This window comes from Typopeltis vanoorti, chromosome 4, assembly GCF_054136105.1.
Source record: "Typopeltis vanoorti isolate ZY-2024b chromosome 4, IOZ_Tvanoo_1.0, whole genome shotgun sequence".
Lineage (NCBI taxonomy): Eukaryota > Metazoa > Arthropoda > Arachnida > Uropygi > Thelyphonidae > Typopeltis > Typopeltis vanoorti.
In genome coordinates this window covers 166,979,211-166,999,063 of record NC_143552.1, presented here as the reverse complement: position 1 = coordinate 166,999,063, position 19,853 = coordinate 166,979,211, and the positions used below count along the sequence as shown (strand labels likewise).

The following is a 19,853-nucleotide window of genomic DNA, read 5'->3' as shown; positions in this document are numbered from 1 at the left end:
GTTTTAAAACAAATCAAAGTTGAACAGCTTCCCAACGTGAGGCGTAGACTTAAATACAGAAATATTATTAAAGAAAAAAAAAAAAAAAGCTTGAAAACAAGAGAGCCAAAAGAAAACACTGATTCGTTCATCCAAGGCAGATTTAGAAAGTCATGTGTAAGTCATCATAATTAATGAGATCCTACAATCTAAAAAATAAGGGATATTTCCTAAAACATAATTATCTCAATGAACCTAGTAGTGAGAATGTAAGAGAGTAACTGTAGGGACTCAGTGAATCTGATATTACTGTTTTAACTGCTGCAAAATTTAAATAGCCTCTGAAATACCAGCAACAGCTTAAGAGCAGCAAAAGAATAAATACAAATAAACATATACACTAGAGTAACAACTTCTACTTGCAGTCAACCCCCTACTCATGTGATTCATTTTTTACGATTTTTTTTTCTTTCTTTCTTTTCCCAATTTGCAGCCAAACCTCCTTTCCAATTGTTAATAATAAGAAATAAACAATATGCACTTATATGAAACCAACCCTATATACAAGGTAGATTCCAAATGTTTCTGGCCTGACATACAAAATTCGTGTCAATTTTAAAATGCTCCCCATAGATGTGCATGACAGCACCATCTATGAGGAGGTTTACTGTACCAGTTTCAACTCTCTACCTGTCATTCAATTAGGGCAGCTCTAAGAAACAATCTAAGAAACCTCAACAAATTTGGTTGCATGAGACTGCCCCAAATTCGGGAAACCTACATCAGAAGACCTTTAGCCCAATCGCCCAAGAATACCAACATTGCCCACTAGGGGACACCATCAAGACTTCTGGAGAAAGAATAGCTTCCTCCTTCATCCTCATTTACTGTTTGTTGTGCTTGCGTGCACGTGTCTTGTTTTTAAGTTCCTGAGAAAATGGCAATGTGACGTTGCCGAAATATTGGAGTGTATTAAAATTTATTTTAATGTATATCCTAGTATACGTTGTAATTTCTTTAAGCAATTTAGTAAAAATGCATAACCAACGTCTAAGCCTTTCCACGAGTATCTGGAGCTAATTTTATTTCTTCAAATATAAAACATTAAAAGACTTACAACAGCAGGGTTCAGACACCATATATTTAATGTCAAAGACCAGGGACTGGATCTCGTAGCTGTTGACATTAGATTTCTCTTCTAAAATAAAATGACATAATTAAATGTAGACGCAATCTTTGAAAATTTGCTGAAAGTATATTATGATGCAAAATTAGTAATTCAATTCAGCTGCAGGTAAATAAATACAAGCAAATACATGTCTAAAAAATCATTTTTATTCCTAGCATCTCAGCTACAATACTTACAATGTAATTTACATCTTCAGGAGGTTATAGCAATAAGGAACATCATACAGGGCAATGTCAGTTATTCAATAATATACTAGCATTGACATAATACATTGTTAGTGTCACAAATTCATATATGCAAGTATAATTGAAAAGTTTTTCTCAGTGGTCCTATCTGGATACTCATTAGCTGGTACATTATGTAAATCCACTTATCCTTAGAATAATAGCATCTGTGATGCTGTTTGAACGAGCATAATGTGGCTAACTGATGACAGGATCACTTCAACCGCTATCTGTTTCAACTTTATGCTTTTTTTTATAATTCTACAGATGCTGAAGAAGTGTATACTCTTTTTACTGAAAGAGTATACACATACACAGAACTCTGCTTTAGAATATAGCCATGCAATTCAAAGTTGAATTTACTGAATTGTATCTACTACATATGTACTCGACCTTATTCTTCTATTTCATTAAATACATTATTTTGCACAATCTAGTACTCCACAAGAACTCTATACACACACACACACAACTGCACACTCAAAGTATGCAATTTTTGCACACTTACATAAGACACACACACACACACACACACACACACACACACACACACACACACACCTTTCTTTTAGTGTTACACGATGATCAGCATTCATTTTCGAAATTATGGATTTTGCAACTATGTTATAACTAACTCTTTTTATTATCCCGACGTTTCGATCTTCATATCAAGATCATCACATGGAGCATACACAAATATACAAGACAAGCTGAGTTACATTACAAACCGTAAGCTAAACAAATAATGATTTGATCACATGTTATTCTACTGGCATGACCTCTTCTTCTTCTTCAACCTGTTGGTTCTGTCCACTACTGGATGAAGGTCTCCCTCGTGATTTTCCAGATCATTCAGTTTTCTGCCTCTCCCATCCATCTCACTCCTGCAATTTGTTCCAGTTCATCCCTCCACCTTTTTCTCAGTCTTCCTCTCTGTCTTGCTCCATCCATTGGTCTCCACTCTGTTGTTTTTCTAGTCCATCTCCCATCACTGCATCTGGCAATATGGCCAGCCAATCTCCACTTAGTCTGTTTAATGTATTTTACAATATCCATGGCACCTGTTTGAGATCTTATCCAGGTATTTGTCTTCCTATCTCTTAATGTTATTTTTAGCATACTTCTTTCCATGTGATGTTGGGTTGTTCTCAGCTTTTTTATTTAGGGCTTCTGTTAAAGTCCATGTTCCTCCATATGTTAGGACAGGAAGTATGCACTGGTCGAAAGCTTTCCTTTTTAGACTCATAGGAATGTCACTTCTGAATACGTCTCTCATTTTCCCATAAGCCATCCATCCAAGGGGTGAATTCTTCATTCAATCTCTTTTCTTTGGTACTCCTCAAAGGATAACAATTGGCCCAAATATACATATGAAGTAACTTGTTCTATTTCATGGTTTTCAACTTTGACAGTTCTATGGTTAATATATTTATTCATCATTATTTTTGTTTTTGTTTTTTTTTTAGAAAGGCCAGCTTCACCATAATTATTATATTTAGTGTGTCGTTTATGTTCTTTTTGTCTGATAGGAATTGTGCGTCCTGTTTCTCCTATATATGTAATGTTAAAGGTGCAATGAATATGGTATACTCCAGGGTGGGCTAGCAGGGGGGGGGGGGGGTTGGTCTTTGGATGAGTTGAGTAAACTTTCTCAGAGCCCTGCTCCAGTGAACAGGCACTGAAAGACGAATTTAAAGTGATCAGCAATACTTTCCAAAAAAATGAGTACAGCCAAAACATCATTAACAAAATTCTCTACAAGACCTCAATAAAAAACAAAGACAAACCAGACTACAACAAAACTATAACCATTCCCTACATTAAAGGGATATCAGACAAAATAAACAGAGTACTAGAAAAATAAAACCTCAAAGCCACCTTTAAACACCCCCCCCCCCCCCTGCAAAATTAAAAAGCTTACTCAACTCATCCAAAGACCCACTCCCCCCCACTGGCCCACCCTGGAGTATACCATATTCATTGCACCTGTAACATACCATATATAGGAGAAACAGGACGCACAATTCTATCAGACAAAAAGAACATAAACGACACTAAATATAATAATTATGGTGAAGCTGGCCTTTCTGATCATGCCCTGATGAACACCTTATATAGAATTGACTGAAAAAGCACTAGTTGTCACATCACACCAAAACATGGTATGAACCAAATTTAAGGAATCCTGTGAGATCATTATCAACCACCCCAATCTGAACAATAATGAAAGTCTAAAAATCCCATACATATGGAAGGCACATATTCAACCCATGGAACCTTCCTCTCTAAGAACAACTATAAACAGGACTGTAGGAAATTCAGGATCCTAAATTAAAAATAACAATTGTAATACTAAAAACAGGACATCATTGTTACTGAAAGAAAACTATCTATAAGAAAAAATGTTTATTCATGTTATCTTAAATTAAATCTAGCTTGATGTAATTTATATGTTTTTTCCCCACCAGAGATCATGCCAGTAGACTAACATGATCAAATCATTGTTTCTCTAGCTTACGGTTTGTAATGTAACTCAGCTTGTCTTGTATATTTGTGTATGCTCCATACGATATCTTGATATGAAGATAGAAATGTCAGGATAATAAAAAGAGTTACTTATAGCACAGTTGTAAAATCCATAATTTCGAAAATGAACACACATATACACATATACAAAATAGTACATAAATATTAATGTGTCAATAAGCTATTAGGATTCTGGTAATTTAAAATACTCAGAATACATGCCTACTATTATCTTAAATTCCAGGCATTTATGTTTAAACACCTTTAATTTAAGATGATTCTAAGTACAGGTAACCCTCGTATAACGTGGTACTCATACAACGTGGCTTTGATATAACGCGGTCTACAAATTGTAGTAACCCTTCATCTTTTCATATACTTTTCACCACGCAACTTAAAAATCAAATTTTACCTTCATTAAATTTGCATCTGCCCGTATCGTGCAAGTAATTATAAGTAGCGAATTTATATTAGGGGAAATACCCTTTAGCACACATGTTTGTCAATTACAGTATAAAGTGTTTATTTTGAAAATTGTCTTCGTTTTCTGCCAGGAGAGTGCATTAAAAACCATAAGTGTGTTAATCTCAAACTGAGCACTTTATTTTCTGGTGAGTTACATATAATATGTAATGCTTTTTTGTGTGTGTGTGTTTGTGTGTGTGTGTGTGTGTAGTAATGGCCACTTAAGGGCTTTTGTGATATGGTTAAAAACGAAATTAATTAATTAAAAGTGTAAAGTGATGCATTTTGGGGTTAAAAGATTACCAGCTGTGCACCACATTGATGGAACGTTACTCCAAGAGATTGATGATGCTAGGAACTTGGGAGTATTAGTGGATAGGGAGTTGAAGTTCGGAGGACACATTGCTAAGGTGTCCAAGATAGTGCATAGGATTACTTTTAGAATAACGTTCCACATTGATGGAACGTTACTCCAAGAGATTGATGAGGCTAGGAACTTGGGAGTATTAGTGGATAGGGAGTTGAAGTTCAGAGGACACATTGCTAAGGTGTCCAAGATAGTGCATAGGATTACTTTGGTTAATGAAGAACACACTAACATCCAGAGATAAAGAGGTTATTATTCCTCTTTATAAGGCATTGATACTTCCACATTTGGATTACTGTGCTCAAGTCTGGTCACCTGGATTCCTTGGAGATAAGGAATTGGTGGAGAGGACTCAGAGGAGAGTGACTAAGTTGGTGAGTGGTGTAAAAAATGCTTCCTACATTGATAGATTGAGAGTTTGTGGATTACAGAGGTTGGTTGATAGGCGGAGAAGAGAAGATATGACAGAAACATTTAAATTACTTAACAGTTTTTATAAGATTGATGCAAGGGAAATATTTCAGCTGTGTGATAGTGATGGAAGAACAAGAAGTCATCCCTGGAAATTAAGGAAAAGTGTGGTTAACAAGGGTGTGAGAACCAGATTTTTTGCTTGAAAGGTGGTGAATGAGTGGAATGCACTGCCTGACTCAGTTGTGAGTGCTTCGTCTGTAAATGAGTTCAAGAAGAGGTATGAGAGTTTGGGTCTCCCGCAATGAGTCTTCTAACTCTATGGACATACCATATAATAATAACTGATTGGAAAATAGATTTAAATGAAGAAATGGTACAATTAATAGATGATGGAGAACCAAATGGCAGGGAAATTTCTGCCAAAGATTCTGATGAATCCTTTACCAAATTCAGTTTACAGAAATGAGCAGAAGGATTGGACTTGGAAAGAAAGTTAGGAAAGTTATTTTACGGATAACGATCCCTCAGTGGAGGGCTCTGGAAAATTCACGAGACAATTGGATATTTGTTTAGCTCCATATTATGAACTTAATAACAAATTGCATCATAGTGGTAAGTAAGGTGTTATTACTGACTTCTTGATAACTAAACCAGCCGAAGTATGCAATGAGAATTATACAAATGATGCCCAAGAGATTAAGTGATGGCGTCACTTGGACACTTGTAAATAAAGAACAGTGATGAAGATTAAAATATGCAGCTTATTTTATTTTGTCTGAAACATTTATGCATTATGTGCAATGAAGTTTAAATACAATTTGTAATTTTTATAAGTTTAAACTATGTATTTGTTTCATAGTTTATATGTTTTCTCAACTTAAATGAATTACCTGAATTAAATAAAAAAAAAAAAATTTTTGTTGGATATGCCATTGTTGTTTATATAATTAAAAAAAAAAAGATTTCAGAACATAATCCTACTTTTTTTATGTGATCTAAGTCTCACATAACGTGATTTATATAACGCAACATTTTCATGGAACCTAACATCCACGTTAGACGAGGATTACCTGTATTAAGATTTCTAAGATTTCTTAAGATTTCTAAGTTAAAGATTTAAGTAGATTATAAGATTCTTCAGTTAATCTGAGTGCCAAACAATTATGAAAGCAATCCAAAAAATACACTGCATTTTAGCTAGATTATTTGGTTTGGCTGAAGATAACAGCATCCTGAGAGAACTATGATCTCCAGTCTGGAATTCTGTCTCTGTGATGCTCTTTAATATATTCCATGATAGATTTTTTCAGTCAGTTCACAGATATGGGAGGAGGGAGGGAGGGAGGAAGGAAAGAATATTATAGTTGCACAATATGAAATAAACCCATACATATTTCAGATCACATTTACACTTAGCAGAATGAAATGAAGAACTGATTATCTATTCTATTCCCTCAGCCATATGGCTGGTGGGGATAGCTATAGGCTACTATACTAGGGAAATGATTATGAGCAAAGTGGAACTGACTATATATGTAAATAATATAAAGAAAAATAAAATATTTAATATAAAATGCATTTCTTGATAACTATTCCATCACATCAGAGGGAATGCACAAAAAGTATGAAGGGTTACAGGAAGTGAGAATGGAATAACATCATAAATTACAAAGTGCTCCATTCTATTAATTATACATGTATGCTAGGCAATACATAAATAAATCATTAAATATATTTATTCTTAATTCGTTAAATTATTTTAAAGTATCTTCACACTTTTGCATACTTATGAGTGGTGTGTAACTTTAGCCACTGGAGGTTTGTTCAATGCTGCATTATTTGGGTTCCTATTGGTATCATGCGACTGGCCACAGCGTGACAGAATTGAAACACCCAATAGCATCTCTTGTCATTACATTCCTGCTTCATATAACTTTCCACTATACTTGTATTCATTTTGATGATGTGATAAGAAACTCATCACAAAATTTAACTTTTATATTAAGTACTTTATTTTTCCTTTATGTAATAATCCATCTACCTAGTACTTAGTCTTCCTCTGGATTTTTTTCCTGCCACCCTAGCAAAAACACTTGTTTTCCTAACCTTTAATCTCACCAATTCTGCTCCTAATGTCTCTCAGTACTCTCACATCTGTGGTCACCAATTTTGAATCGATTGTTTTATTCCTAACCCACTTCTCAGATCCATATGTTAAAATTGCTTTCAACACTCTCTTGTATATAGTTAGAATAGTGATTTGAATAATTTCCTGGCATGCCAGATATGCTAATTCTGTTGTCTATTTCCATATTTAATTTGCCATTTTCACCACAAGTAAAACAAGTTTTACTTATTTTAAAGGTCATTTAGGATGTAGCTGATGTTTAAGGCATTTCTGACAATTTTCTTAGTCTTTGTCTCTTTATTGCCAATTTTCATACTAAATTCATTACACCAGTTATTCAATAGTTAGGGAATCCTGCAGTTGTGTACTGGACTTATTTAGGAGTATAACATGTGCATGAGCTAAAATTAACATCTCAAATTTTGATATTAAGTTAAATACCACTTTCATTCATAATGTGATCCATATAGATGATGAATAATAGAGATAATGCGCACACTTGTCTCATACTTCATTTAACATTAAGCCACCTTCCTGTACTTCTTGCAATTCTAACTGCTAACTTACAACTTAAATACAAGTTATGTTTTGCTCAATATAATGTACCATTGTTGTAGCATTATGAAAAGGTTTTTTCTTGGCACCTTGTCATATTCCTTTTCAAGATCTAATTTAAATACAGATCCTTATTATAATTTCTCAACTATTTGTCTTAAAGTGCAAACCAACTTACTCTTTACCAAGTTTCTATTCCCTGTTTTTTTTCCCCCTCAAGCATGCTTGAATAAATCTTACCAGGAACACTCCTGTGTAATTCTCACATTGTTTTATTTTCCTTTTAATATATAGATGTTATGAGACCCCTACTTCAATTATCTGGAATTCAACTTTCTGACTAGGCCTTCCGAATTAAGCAGTGTAGCCACTGCAAAACTTCTGCACCTACATATTTGAGAATTTCTAGTTGAATATCAACTATTCCAACTTTTTGACATTTTTGAGGTTTCTGACAGCTTTTTCTACTTCAAGTATTCTTATATTTACTTCTGATTGCATTCCTCCTGAATGTTTTCAACTACTTATTGTCAGTGCTTATTTCATTTAGCAATCTCTCAAAGTAATCACTCCAAAAATGTAGAACATCTTAATCTTCAATTTTCATGTAACCTTTATTATCTTTCACTCTTTTTACAGGACTTTTTCCTCCATTTCTAAGCTTTTCAATAGAATCCAGAATATTTGTCATCATCCTCATATTTATTTGCTATGCACTTACCAAAGTCTTCCAAGACTTTTTCAGGTAGTCTTACACAGTACTTCACTCTGTCAAATACTGTGTAAAAATATTATTTTTAATTATTAATTAAAAATAATAATTAAATAAAAATTAAATAAATAAATTAAAATAAATAAAAATAATAAATATAATTAAAAATACTGTGTAAAAATATGATATTGTCTGCAAGAATAGAGAAATCGGAACTCTGTGGTGGACTCGGAAAATTGAAGTCCACCACAGAGTTCCGATTTCTCTATTCTTGCAGACAATACCACTACATGCCTCTCTGACTCAATGTTCGCTTCATGGTCTGCCACTAAAACTCCAAGGCTTGGTAATTGTTTTCAAACTCTCCTTTTTTTTTTTTCTCATTACATCTACAGTTCACCTCTGAAACCTACTCAACTTTTATATATTTTAAAACTTTCTTAAAATCTCCTTAAAAGAAAGAATTTCTTAAACACTTTTCCTTTCAACATGATATTAAATTTTATCAACAATAACATAGTTAAGAAGACTTTTCTTATTTCCTTTGTCTTCTCTTCATGTGAATTTGTGCATCTCTTTATGCTGGAATCTGGTTTATTAATAACTAGTCCATGTCCTGAAGAGAAATCCAGCAGGTACTTACCATTATCATTACCTTGCTCTTCTTTTCCAAATTTTCTTAAAATATCTCTATAAAGTACGGTAATCATTTCCTACTTTGCTATTTAGATCTTCAACAAGAATTGACTTTTTCATTGTGAGAGCTGTCTTCTCTAATGTCTCAAAAAATTCCTCAACATCTTCTTGGTGGAATGTTCTGTGGGACTATAAAAACACATAGTCTCATCATCCGGTTCCCCAATATGATATTTGTCCACATCACTCTACTTGATATTCACTGCCATTCAAAAAGATTATCATGTTTAGTGTTGAATATTATATAGTACATGAAGGAAGGAGAAGAACTTGTTTATAACCAAATACATCATCTTCTGGAAAATGACAAACATTATTTTAATATTTTGATGAGAGATTTCAATGAAAGTAGGAAAAAAGAAAAATCTAAATGAATAATCTGCGGGAATTATTGGTATGGGCACCAGAAATGAAAGGGAAGAAATGTTAGCTTAATTTGCAGAAGAAAGAAGTCTAAGAATAATGAATACTTTTTTCAAAAGAGAAACCTCAAAACAAATGGAACTAAAAAAGACAAAATTGAGATAAATCACATATGGTACAAGACAAATATTATAAAGTAATAATGGAAAGACAAAAACTGATATAAAAAAAAAATTAAAACATCTTAGAAAAATAGGCAGATTGAAAAAGGAAACTAACGACCTAATAGAAAAAAGAAGAAACACGAAACAAGATGTAAAAAACAGAATATACTGGGTTTTTTAAAACAATCGGGAAAAAGATAAGAGAGAGAGAGGGGATATAAAACATTTCAATACAAAAATGATAAGAACAGTATAAAGAAAACTTCTTGATAATATAGGTAATCTTTATATGACAGGTGTAAAAGATGAAAATGGAATATTGATTACAAACAGAGCAAACTTGTTGAAGATTATAGCTAAGTTTTATCAAGAATCGTGTACAAATAAAAGGAAAGTAATATAGAACAACAATAGAGAAAAGGATACTGAAAACTATAATGAATATATGGTCAAAGATGAAAGTACAACATGCCCTTACAAAAATGAAAAATGGAAAGGGCACCTGGACTTGATGGAATACTAAGAGAAATGTTAAAAAGTGGAGATCTCTTGCACTAAAAACTAATAAAATTGTATATTGAGTGTTTAAGAATAGAAAGAACCCCTAAAAGGTGGAATACTAGAAAAATCATCGTTCTATATAAGAAAGTTGATAAAAAAAAACATTATGTATCTGTACATATGAACTCATGTATGGAATTGGGTCGACAGAAAAGCTATATTTTGCAAGGAACTGCAAGGGTGTTCTAAAAGGAGGTCATGTTTTAGCAATATGTCAGAGTACTCCTTTGTGCAACATCTATCAGAGGAATACCAATGACAGTAACCCTTCACAAAACTTTGAACTACTCTCAAGGGGTAATATTGTAGTGGTACCTCCTCAATGTCCCTGACAAAGAGATCTGCTCCAAAATGAAGGACCAAGGAGTGAAACCATGAGGAGAAAACTCATATGTAAGGGAAGTTATCTTATTTCCACCTGGAATATCATCCTTACTTTTAACATCTAAACCATCAATATCTGTGAAATCTGTAAAAGCTATCTAAACTGCCCAGCTAGGCACTGCATCCTGAACTCTTTGCACTGATTTAAATGTCAAAAGTATTGTCATTCTCAAACTGCCTGCTCTGCCTCATTTCCCTGATATGGCAGTTAAAATAACAAGAACAAAGACTATAAAGAGTGAAACACTGAAATAAACACTGAAACCTTGCATCCCAATGTATGGGTCACCTAGCATACTCCCCAATGCCAAAAGTGAAACAATGAAAAGTTCCAAAATATAAAACCTGAGCAGGACATCTCCCATCAGGATGCAAGGAAGCAGTACCACAAATGTATCAACATCTATTGATAAACCTTTCCTATGCTGAGAAGAAAAATCTTCCAAAAATCCAAGGCCTCACAATCTTGGCAGCCAGATGATACCACAAAGAATAAATAATGAAAACATTCCTGCATTCCTGAAGTATAAACCAATCTGCTTTTGCCCAGGAAACATACCTGAAGCCAAGTTACATTTCATAATGCCTTGATCCAGCATTACAAAATGAAACGATCATTTATAAGGACAGGACCTTGGATGTATCTGCCCATGGAGGAGTAGACATGTCTATCCACTGTGGGGATCCAAAACCATTCAAGTAAGTCCTACTTAATACGCACAGAGACACCAATTGAATGGGATAGTGCTAGAGCTAATATCAGAGGAAGAGTTATTGAGCATATGCTTTTCAACAATAATGTCTCCCTCTTTCAATACAGAAGCAACATCTTCCATAAAGTGCAAACATTCACTTAATTATCTTCACATGCTTCCTAGTCTCACTGTTTAAGCAGGAGACTGGTTACAGCTTATTTGGGAGCACTCACTTTCCTGTGATAGCCATTTTTTTGCATGGACAGCCGTGTGTTACGTCATGGATATCACGATGGAATAACAAGCGAGCTGTCTGACTTACTTTCTGTTCCCTAATGGAATTTGATTCTGAGATGAACAGCTCCCCTATAAGGGATGCAATGAATCACATAACAGTTATTACACAAGTTGCCATACTGCAATTTTTAAGACATTCTGTTTCCTCTCAATCATAGTGGAACTCTGATTGCACAGCCTGAAACATGCCTGAACCTGAGCATGAGACATTTGTCTTCAGAGTCAAAAGATATCCTTGATCCAACACATATCATCTAGAACAAGAGCAACCAGCAGTAAAGAAGCCTGGGAAAAAATTCAGAAAATGAAGTCCAGGCATATCATAGCAGCTTTCCATCTTGAACATGATGGATGCACAATTGCCAAGACAAAAGTAATTGCTGACATGCACAGGAAGATTTTTGTCAAAATGTCAGCAAGCATCTTATTCTATGGAGTTCCTTGCCCAGAAGCGTAAAGCAGAAAAACAACAAATTGTGTTCTCTTTGAGCAGCACAGAGGACTACAACAGGTCATTCATAGAACAAGAAATGAAAGCAGTTTCGATTAAATGTCACCTAGCTATTGTTGGACCAGAAATTTTCTAAAAAGGACCTTTCTCAACAATAGTTTTTCTCTCTAAAAAATATTGAAAATTTCTTTTCTGCCATTGTCAACCTACTTCGGAAGGCTCATCCTTCCCAAGAGCATATATCTCTTTGCTTTTTATCAGTTCCCTCTCTCCCAAACTGGCTACAATTCTGAAGGAATTCAACATCAAAACATGTTTCACTACATTACCTAAACTCTGTTTCATCCTCAGTCGACCTAAAGAAAAACATCATTTCCTTCAGTACCCAGGAGTTTAAAAGATTATGTGTAATTGTGGAAAGCCTTACTACGGTCAGACTGATAAGTCTATCCTTTTCCACGTTTAGGAACATCAAAGAGATATTTCCTACAAAAGAACCCGAGCTAGCGCTCTCTCTCCAGCCATGTCCTATTCTCTATAAACTCTGACGAAGGTTGCAACATCTTATAGATTGGTCTCAAACTTCAAACATACATAAGTGTTATAATGAACTTGAGAGAAGCATCCTCAAATCTAAAGAAATTTCACTCAATTCAATCCACCTGAATAATAGCCTCAGCTACAATTTATCTGATATGCACATTTCTGTTGTCCAGTACTGGCGTTCTCGCGATATCTTTCGCACACAGTTACTTACAGCTGGAACTATAGCACGTAATCCAGTTTACACTGTACCACAGTTTATATTAGATCTGTTGTCATTATTTTTTTATGTTTCTGTAGTTTTTTGTGTATATAATTCTTTATAGTGGACACCTGAAGAAGTTGTTTATCAACGAAACTAGTAGTGTTCCCATTAAACAACATTCTTTAATATATATATATATATATATATATATATATTTTTTTTTTTTAAACCCCACCCACACACACAAGAGGCCACTAAACCTAACAATGCAACAATACCATGCAAGTGGATTCATGAATACGAAAAAAGAAGCCTGCTAATGTGGCTGAGAAGGAGATAGCAGCTACGGTCATTAATAAATATAGCATGGAGAAGGTTGTTTTGTCCACAGATCCTTTGCTGTATGCTGCTGTTATTCTGCAAGTTTCCAACATTATGTTAATCATGAAAGATATAATTAATAATAGTGACACTCATCATCATCATCATGATCAAATTCCTGCCATGTACCCTCAAGGGGTGAACAGGATATGATAGTACTACATGAAAAAAAATTACATCATTACTAACTTCCTATCTACAATTTTCCTCCAAATCAGTCTGTTACTTGTCAAGACTCCAGCATTATCAGATCTTATATTTCTATCGTCTAAGGCACTTTGTACCATATCAATCCACCTACATCTTGGTCTTCCGGGTCATTCTGCTGCCAACCTGGCAGAGAACACTTGTTTTGCAAATCTTTCTTCGCCCATTCTGTTTAAGTGACCATACCACCTGAGATTAGCTCTGCTAACGCATTCCTGGATGTTGACAATGTCAAGTTCTTTCCTAATATCCTCATTTTTAATATGATATTGCCATTGATGCCATCTATTCACGCCTATAATCTTTCTCAGGACTCTCATATCTGTGGTCTCTAGTCTTTGGTGAAGTGTTTTACTTCTGACCTAGCTCTCAGATCCATAAGTTAAAACTGGTTTGAACACTATCTTGTACACAAATAATTTAGTGTTCCAACTAATTTTTTTCTTATTCCATATGAATTTATTGAATTGACTTCCTACCATACCAGCTTTGCAGATTCTGTTGTCTATTTTTATATTTAATTTACCATCTTCAGTAAAAATCGTGCCTAAGTAGCTGAAATGTTTCACTTGTTCCACAGGTTCTCCATTCACAACAGAGTTGACTTTTCAATGATTCTGCCTATTTTCATTGTCTTGGTCTTTTTATTGCTGACCTTCATACCATATCTATTACAACAGCTATTCAATTTAGTCAGAGAATCTTGCAGGCTTGTAGCGGATTTATTTAGAAGTATAACATCATCTGCATAAAGCAAAGAGCTGACATTAACATCTCCAAATTTTGATATCATGTTTAATACCACTTTCCTTCATAATGTGATCCATATAGATAATGAATAACAGTGGGGGATAATGTACATCCTTGTCTCACACCAGATTTAACATTAAAATATCTTCCTGTACTTCTTTCAATATTAACTGCTGACTTACAATTCAAATAAAGACTAAGTATTGCTCGATATAATGCCTCATCGACACCATATAACTGTAGCGTATTGAATAGCTCCTCTCTTGGCACCCTGTCATATGCCTTTTCCAAATCGACAAAACTTAAATACAGATCTCTGTTATATTCCCATGCTTTCTCGACTATTTGTCGTAAAGTGAAGATATGATCCTAACAGCCTCCATTTGGCCTGAATCCAGCTTGTTCGTCACTAAGTTTTTCTTTCACAATTCTTCTGAACCGTTTCTCAAGTATACTTGAATAGATCTTCCCAGGAACACTCAGTAGGGAAATACTTCTGTAATTCTCACATTCAGTTTTATTTCCCTTTTTATATATGGGTACTATGAGAGCTCTACTCCAATCATCAGGAATTCGTCCCTCTGTCCAGCCTTTCTGAACTATGCAGTGCAGCCACTGTAAGACTCTTATACCACCATACTTCAGCATTTCTGGTCGAATATCATCTACTCCTGCTGCCTTTCCAAATTTCAAGCCTTTGATAGCTTTTTCTACTTCAAGTATGGATATGTATTCCTGACTGCATGCCTGGTCAGTGTTTTTTACCACTGTGCTGTCATCACTGCTTGTTTCATTTAGCAGTTTTTCAAAGTAATTACTCCATACTTGAAGGATATCTTTTTCTCCCGATTTCATGTCACTTTTATCATCTCTAACTCCTTTACAGCACTCTTTCCTCCATTCTTAAGCTTCAGAATATTTTGCCAACTTCTTGATATTTATTTTCTATATTCTTGACAAACTCCTCCAATGACTTTTGTTTGGCTAGTTTTACACAGTGTTTAGCATTCTTACATTTGTCTCTGTATTCTCTAAGAGTACAAGCTGACTTATTTGACAGGAACTTTTGATATGCTTTCTTCTTTTCCTTCACTGCCTCTTTAACTTCCTGTGTCCACCAGAGAGTTCTGATTTTTTTATCCTTGCAGATAACCTCACCACATGCCTCTCTACATGAATCATATAAGGTTTTCTTCCAAGTTTGCCACTGAATCTCCAAGGTTTGATTCCTGTTCTGAAACTCTTTCATTTTTTCTTCAATAATATTTGTGTATTTTAGTCTACAGTTCACATCTGAGAGCTGTTCAACTTTTATTCGCTTTAAAACTTTCTTACATATTATTCTTTTCAATATGAAATTCAGTTTTATCCTGCTCAAGACTAAATGGTGATCACTTCCAATTTCAAATCCTCTGTACACTCTGGTGTCCTGCACCAGGGAGAAAACATCACTATCAACAATAACATAGTCAATGAGACTTTTCTTATTCCTTGCCTCTTCTCTCCATGTGAATATGTGCACATTTTTATGTTGGAACATGGTGTTAGTAATAACCATTCCATGTCCTGAGCAGAAATCCAACAGGTATTTGCCATTATTATTAGCTTTGCTCTTTTCTCCAAATTTTCCCAAAATATTTTTATGTCTCACAATCATTTCCTACTCTGCTATTTAGATCCCCAACAAGGACCAACCTTTCTTTTTTCATTGTGTCAGTTACTTTTTCTAAAGCCTCAAAAAATTCCTCCACTTCTACCTCAGTAGAACCTTCCATGGGATCATAGGCACAAATAAGTCTCATTGTCCAGTTCCCCATTCTGATATTTGCCCACATTACTCTACTTGAGACTGGCTGCCATTCAAGAAGGTTAGCCTCGTATTTTGTGTTGAATACTATGGCTACTCCTTCTTTTCCTTCATTGTCATTTCCTGAATATAACATTTTGTATTTATTGCTCAGAAAGATCTCACCAGTTTTGGTCTTTTTTGTTTCAGTCACCCCTATTATGTCGATCTTGTACTTATCTAATTCCTCAGCTAGTTCCATTTCTTTGCCATTCAGGCTTCTTATGTTGATAGTACCAATCTTTAACTCTGGTGATGTTGAGTTGGGGTGTGTTTTCAGATTTGTTCCAGTAGCTGACTTTTCGCTGTTCACCCTGGTTCCCTGGTGAAAACAATGGGGGCCTTGTTTAACCGGGCGACGCCCCAGCCTGCATGAAATTTTGTCATGTTGTACCATCATTTTTTTATTTTGGTTTAACCAATAAGAATACAATTTGGTCAGCTAAATCCCAAATTGCCAGCCCATCCTCGTTCGTTCATTATCCAAATAAATACCCAACAGGGTGCACCATGAGAAGGTGAGGATTGGACATTAGGTCAGAAGCCCTAGTCGGTTCTCTGCATTCCTTTAAAGGTTATGTGGAGGTCTCCTCTCAGTTATATAGCTTTGACCTTTAAGCGCTCCTAGCAAAACATCAGAATATCAAAAATGAGCCAAAAATTATAAAAAATCTAACAAAAATTGACGAAAAAAATGCTTCCACGTCTATTTCACTATCTGGAACATTGATGCAAACTTTTTTCAACCGTAATGACATGCACCACCACCACTTTACAGGCATCAAAAACAGTCTACTGTTCTTTAGTGAATCTCAACTGGCATTCTGCTGCTATTACAGTTCACCTCAGCTATCCCGATTGACCTCTCTGATTGTCCAAGAATGCTTTGTGTTACTCAGAAGAACACTGCTTAACAGATGATCCCTCTCTCGTGGGCTTCCTCTGGTCACCTTCTCATTAATGCTTTATATACTGTCTTTTTGTAAATATTTTTGTGGATAGTGCTGATCAGCTAAGCACTGAATTAGCCTAGTCATCAATGTTCCTCTACTTTTTATCTAAACATATATAGACATGAGCATCTGATGGTAAACATCTATATATGGTTTGGTTCAGACTTAATGAACTACATTTTTCATTCTCCTCTTTTATTCCGTTCTTGTTCTTTGGAACAATCTTCTCCCATAATACATTCCCTAATGACTACATCTACTAGCTCTTCTGAACGATATCATTAAACTTCTTTCTTCCTAATCATGTATCCACTCACGTGGTACTGTTTTGTGGCCTCTTGTGGGAGTTTTAAATATATATCGTATTTAAAAGGTGGATTTATTTTCATGTATTCTAGTGTGTAGAGTTTTTGTAAAATCACAATTTTTAGAGAGTTGGGCCAATAGCATTTTTATATGGTGGTCTTTGCTTGTTACATGGTAAATAAGCTGATTATTTCAGATCTTACCATGATTTCTTATTCTTAATAATGAATACTGTTAACTGTATATAGATTTTTTATTTTATTTTATTTTTTTTTTTTGTAATGAGCAATGGTGTGTGTTTCATTTAAACTTTTAAAATGCCTTGCTAAACGCTGAGATGGTTTATAAGTCAATCATTTTCGCAACAGTAAAAGGAAGAAGAGAGGTGCTAATCTTTTCTCCAGTGAATTTGTGTGATGTTTTAAGAAGCTTAGTATTATTTCAAGGCCTTCCGAAGACTCATCATAAGATGTTGAACACTCACGGACCACAATAACTATCATACCTTGCCTTGAATGAATTCAAAGTTGGAGCACACACCATCCACTCCAGTAATTCACCACCCACCAACCAAAAAATCTCCTTTTCACTTCCTTACTCACATGACCTTTGTACAATTTCCAGTGATAACCTCTTGTTCTCAAATCAGATATTATTCCATTGGATAATATCCCTGTGTCTATTTGATAGATTCCTCTCACCAACTTATACATTTCAATCAAATCACCCCTCTTCTTCTTCTTCCTATTTGCCATGATCTTTAAGTCCCTATTCCCTCAATCTATCCTCATACTCGATATTCCAGAGTCTCGAGACAGTCTTAGTTATTAACATCTATACTCTCTTCAATATTTCCAGATGGCCAGATCTGTGTACAGAAATCCAACTGAGTTCTAATTGATGCCTTATACAGTGGAACCATCACTCCTTATCTGTCATGCATGTCAGTGTTCTTCACATTATAACAGCAATTTTATGGATAACCCCTACAACTTTTGTGATGTGTAGGCTGAACTTTAGTTCACTATCCAACAAAATCCCTATATCACTTGCCTTCTCCACCTCCTGAAGCAAAGTTCTTTCAACATGGCAAATGCCATTCCATTTTCTATGGCCAAAGTGTATAACTTTAAGCAATATTGAAATGAACTCTCCATTCTTCAGCACAGAACCAACCTACTCAAATCCTCTGACAAAATTACATCAGAACTTCTTGACATTCTATCCATCCATTTCTCATCCATGCAAAACAGGTTTGAGTTCCATACTAAGGAACTTTAGACAATTTAATGTAGTCAGTTTGCCATTCCTCTGCTGCATTCCTCTAGAGGTAAGTATTTTACTTCTTGACATTGCTCTTCCTAATTTAGCATTAATTTGTCTACTCGCACACCTTGAACTATATCAATGATACATTTAATTAAACAACAGTGGTCCCAGAACTCAACCCTGTTGTATCCCACTGCATTCTCTGCCCTGTAGCAACACCTCACTAATATCTAAAATTTGTGATAACCTTATCAGACCATATATGATCTCAAAAGTCATTATTGTTACTGCTTTCTTCAAGCTCCACATTGAGAGGATGAAACATTTCAGAAATAATCAGTAATATCCTAACTCCTTTTTTAACTTTTCTGTCTTTACAAAGAATGCTATAACCATCACATTCTATTCCAGTGAGTACATCGCCTTCTGTTAACCATCCTTTACTGGCACCAATGATTTGTGGATTGACCAACTGTATCAAGGTCACAAACTATGTACACTTATTCCTAATACTCTTTGCATGGGTGTATATGTAGATTAACTTTCCTGTGGTCCCCCTTTCCTTCCCAAAGTTCCTGACCTCAACATTCAATTCTTCCATTGAGGCCATCCTTGCATCTTGTCTTCCTTTGCCCTCTATATCACACCAATTCTGGTATCTTACACTACACAATCTAATTGTCATTTCTTTGACTGGCTACACACCTCACAAACTATCCAGCTTCACACTATTGCTCTCACCTAAATACAGACCATTTGTATCAAACAACTCTACCTTCGAATTTATCCACAAACTCAAGTCCTCTCACCCTACACATTCTAGTTATGCAATTCATGATCACTGCTCTCTTTCTGAGCTCTCTATGTAGTATCGTCATTTGGCAACACTCTCACAATTCTCCCACCCACACTTTTCTGCTTCACCATCTCCAACAACACTGACAAATCCTATGCTATTTCATTCACACTTCCTTACAACTTTCTCCTCTCACCAGTTTATATCATCATAACTGAAATCACCCATAAAGATTTTCTTACTTGTATCATTAGGTTTTTTTGTTTATGCAGTTCTATCTCCTCTTTAGATGACCTTAACCTACAGCAGAATGCACCTACACATTTTGTCCTATTAACCTCTGCTATATACCACAAACAGCCTCAGACCAACTGCCTGTGCTCAACATACTACCACCATTCAGGATCTCTACCTTAGTTTATCCAAA

At 35.0% G+C, this 19,853-nt stretch overlaps 1 protein-coding gene across 1 annotated transcript in view; it reads right to left on the bottom strand.

Annotated features, from left to right (window-relative positions):
- The window catches only part of LOC150107826 (Fanconi anemia group J protein homolog), a 463,872-nt gene that overhangs the window by 186,803 nt on the left and 257,216 nt on the right, over positions 1-19,853 (bottom strand). Inside the window, exon 17 of the mRNA XM_090391581.1 lies at positions 1,097-1,177. Within this exon, the coding sequence (XP_090247707.1) occupies positions 1,097-1,177 (81 nt within the window). The remainder of the gene's footprint in view (positions 1-1,096; positions 1,178-19,853) is intronic.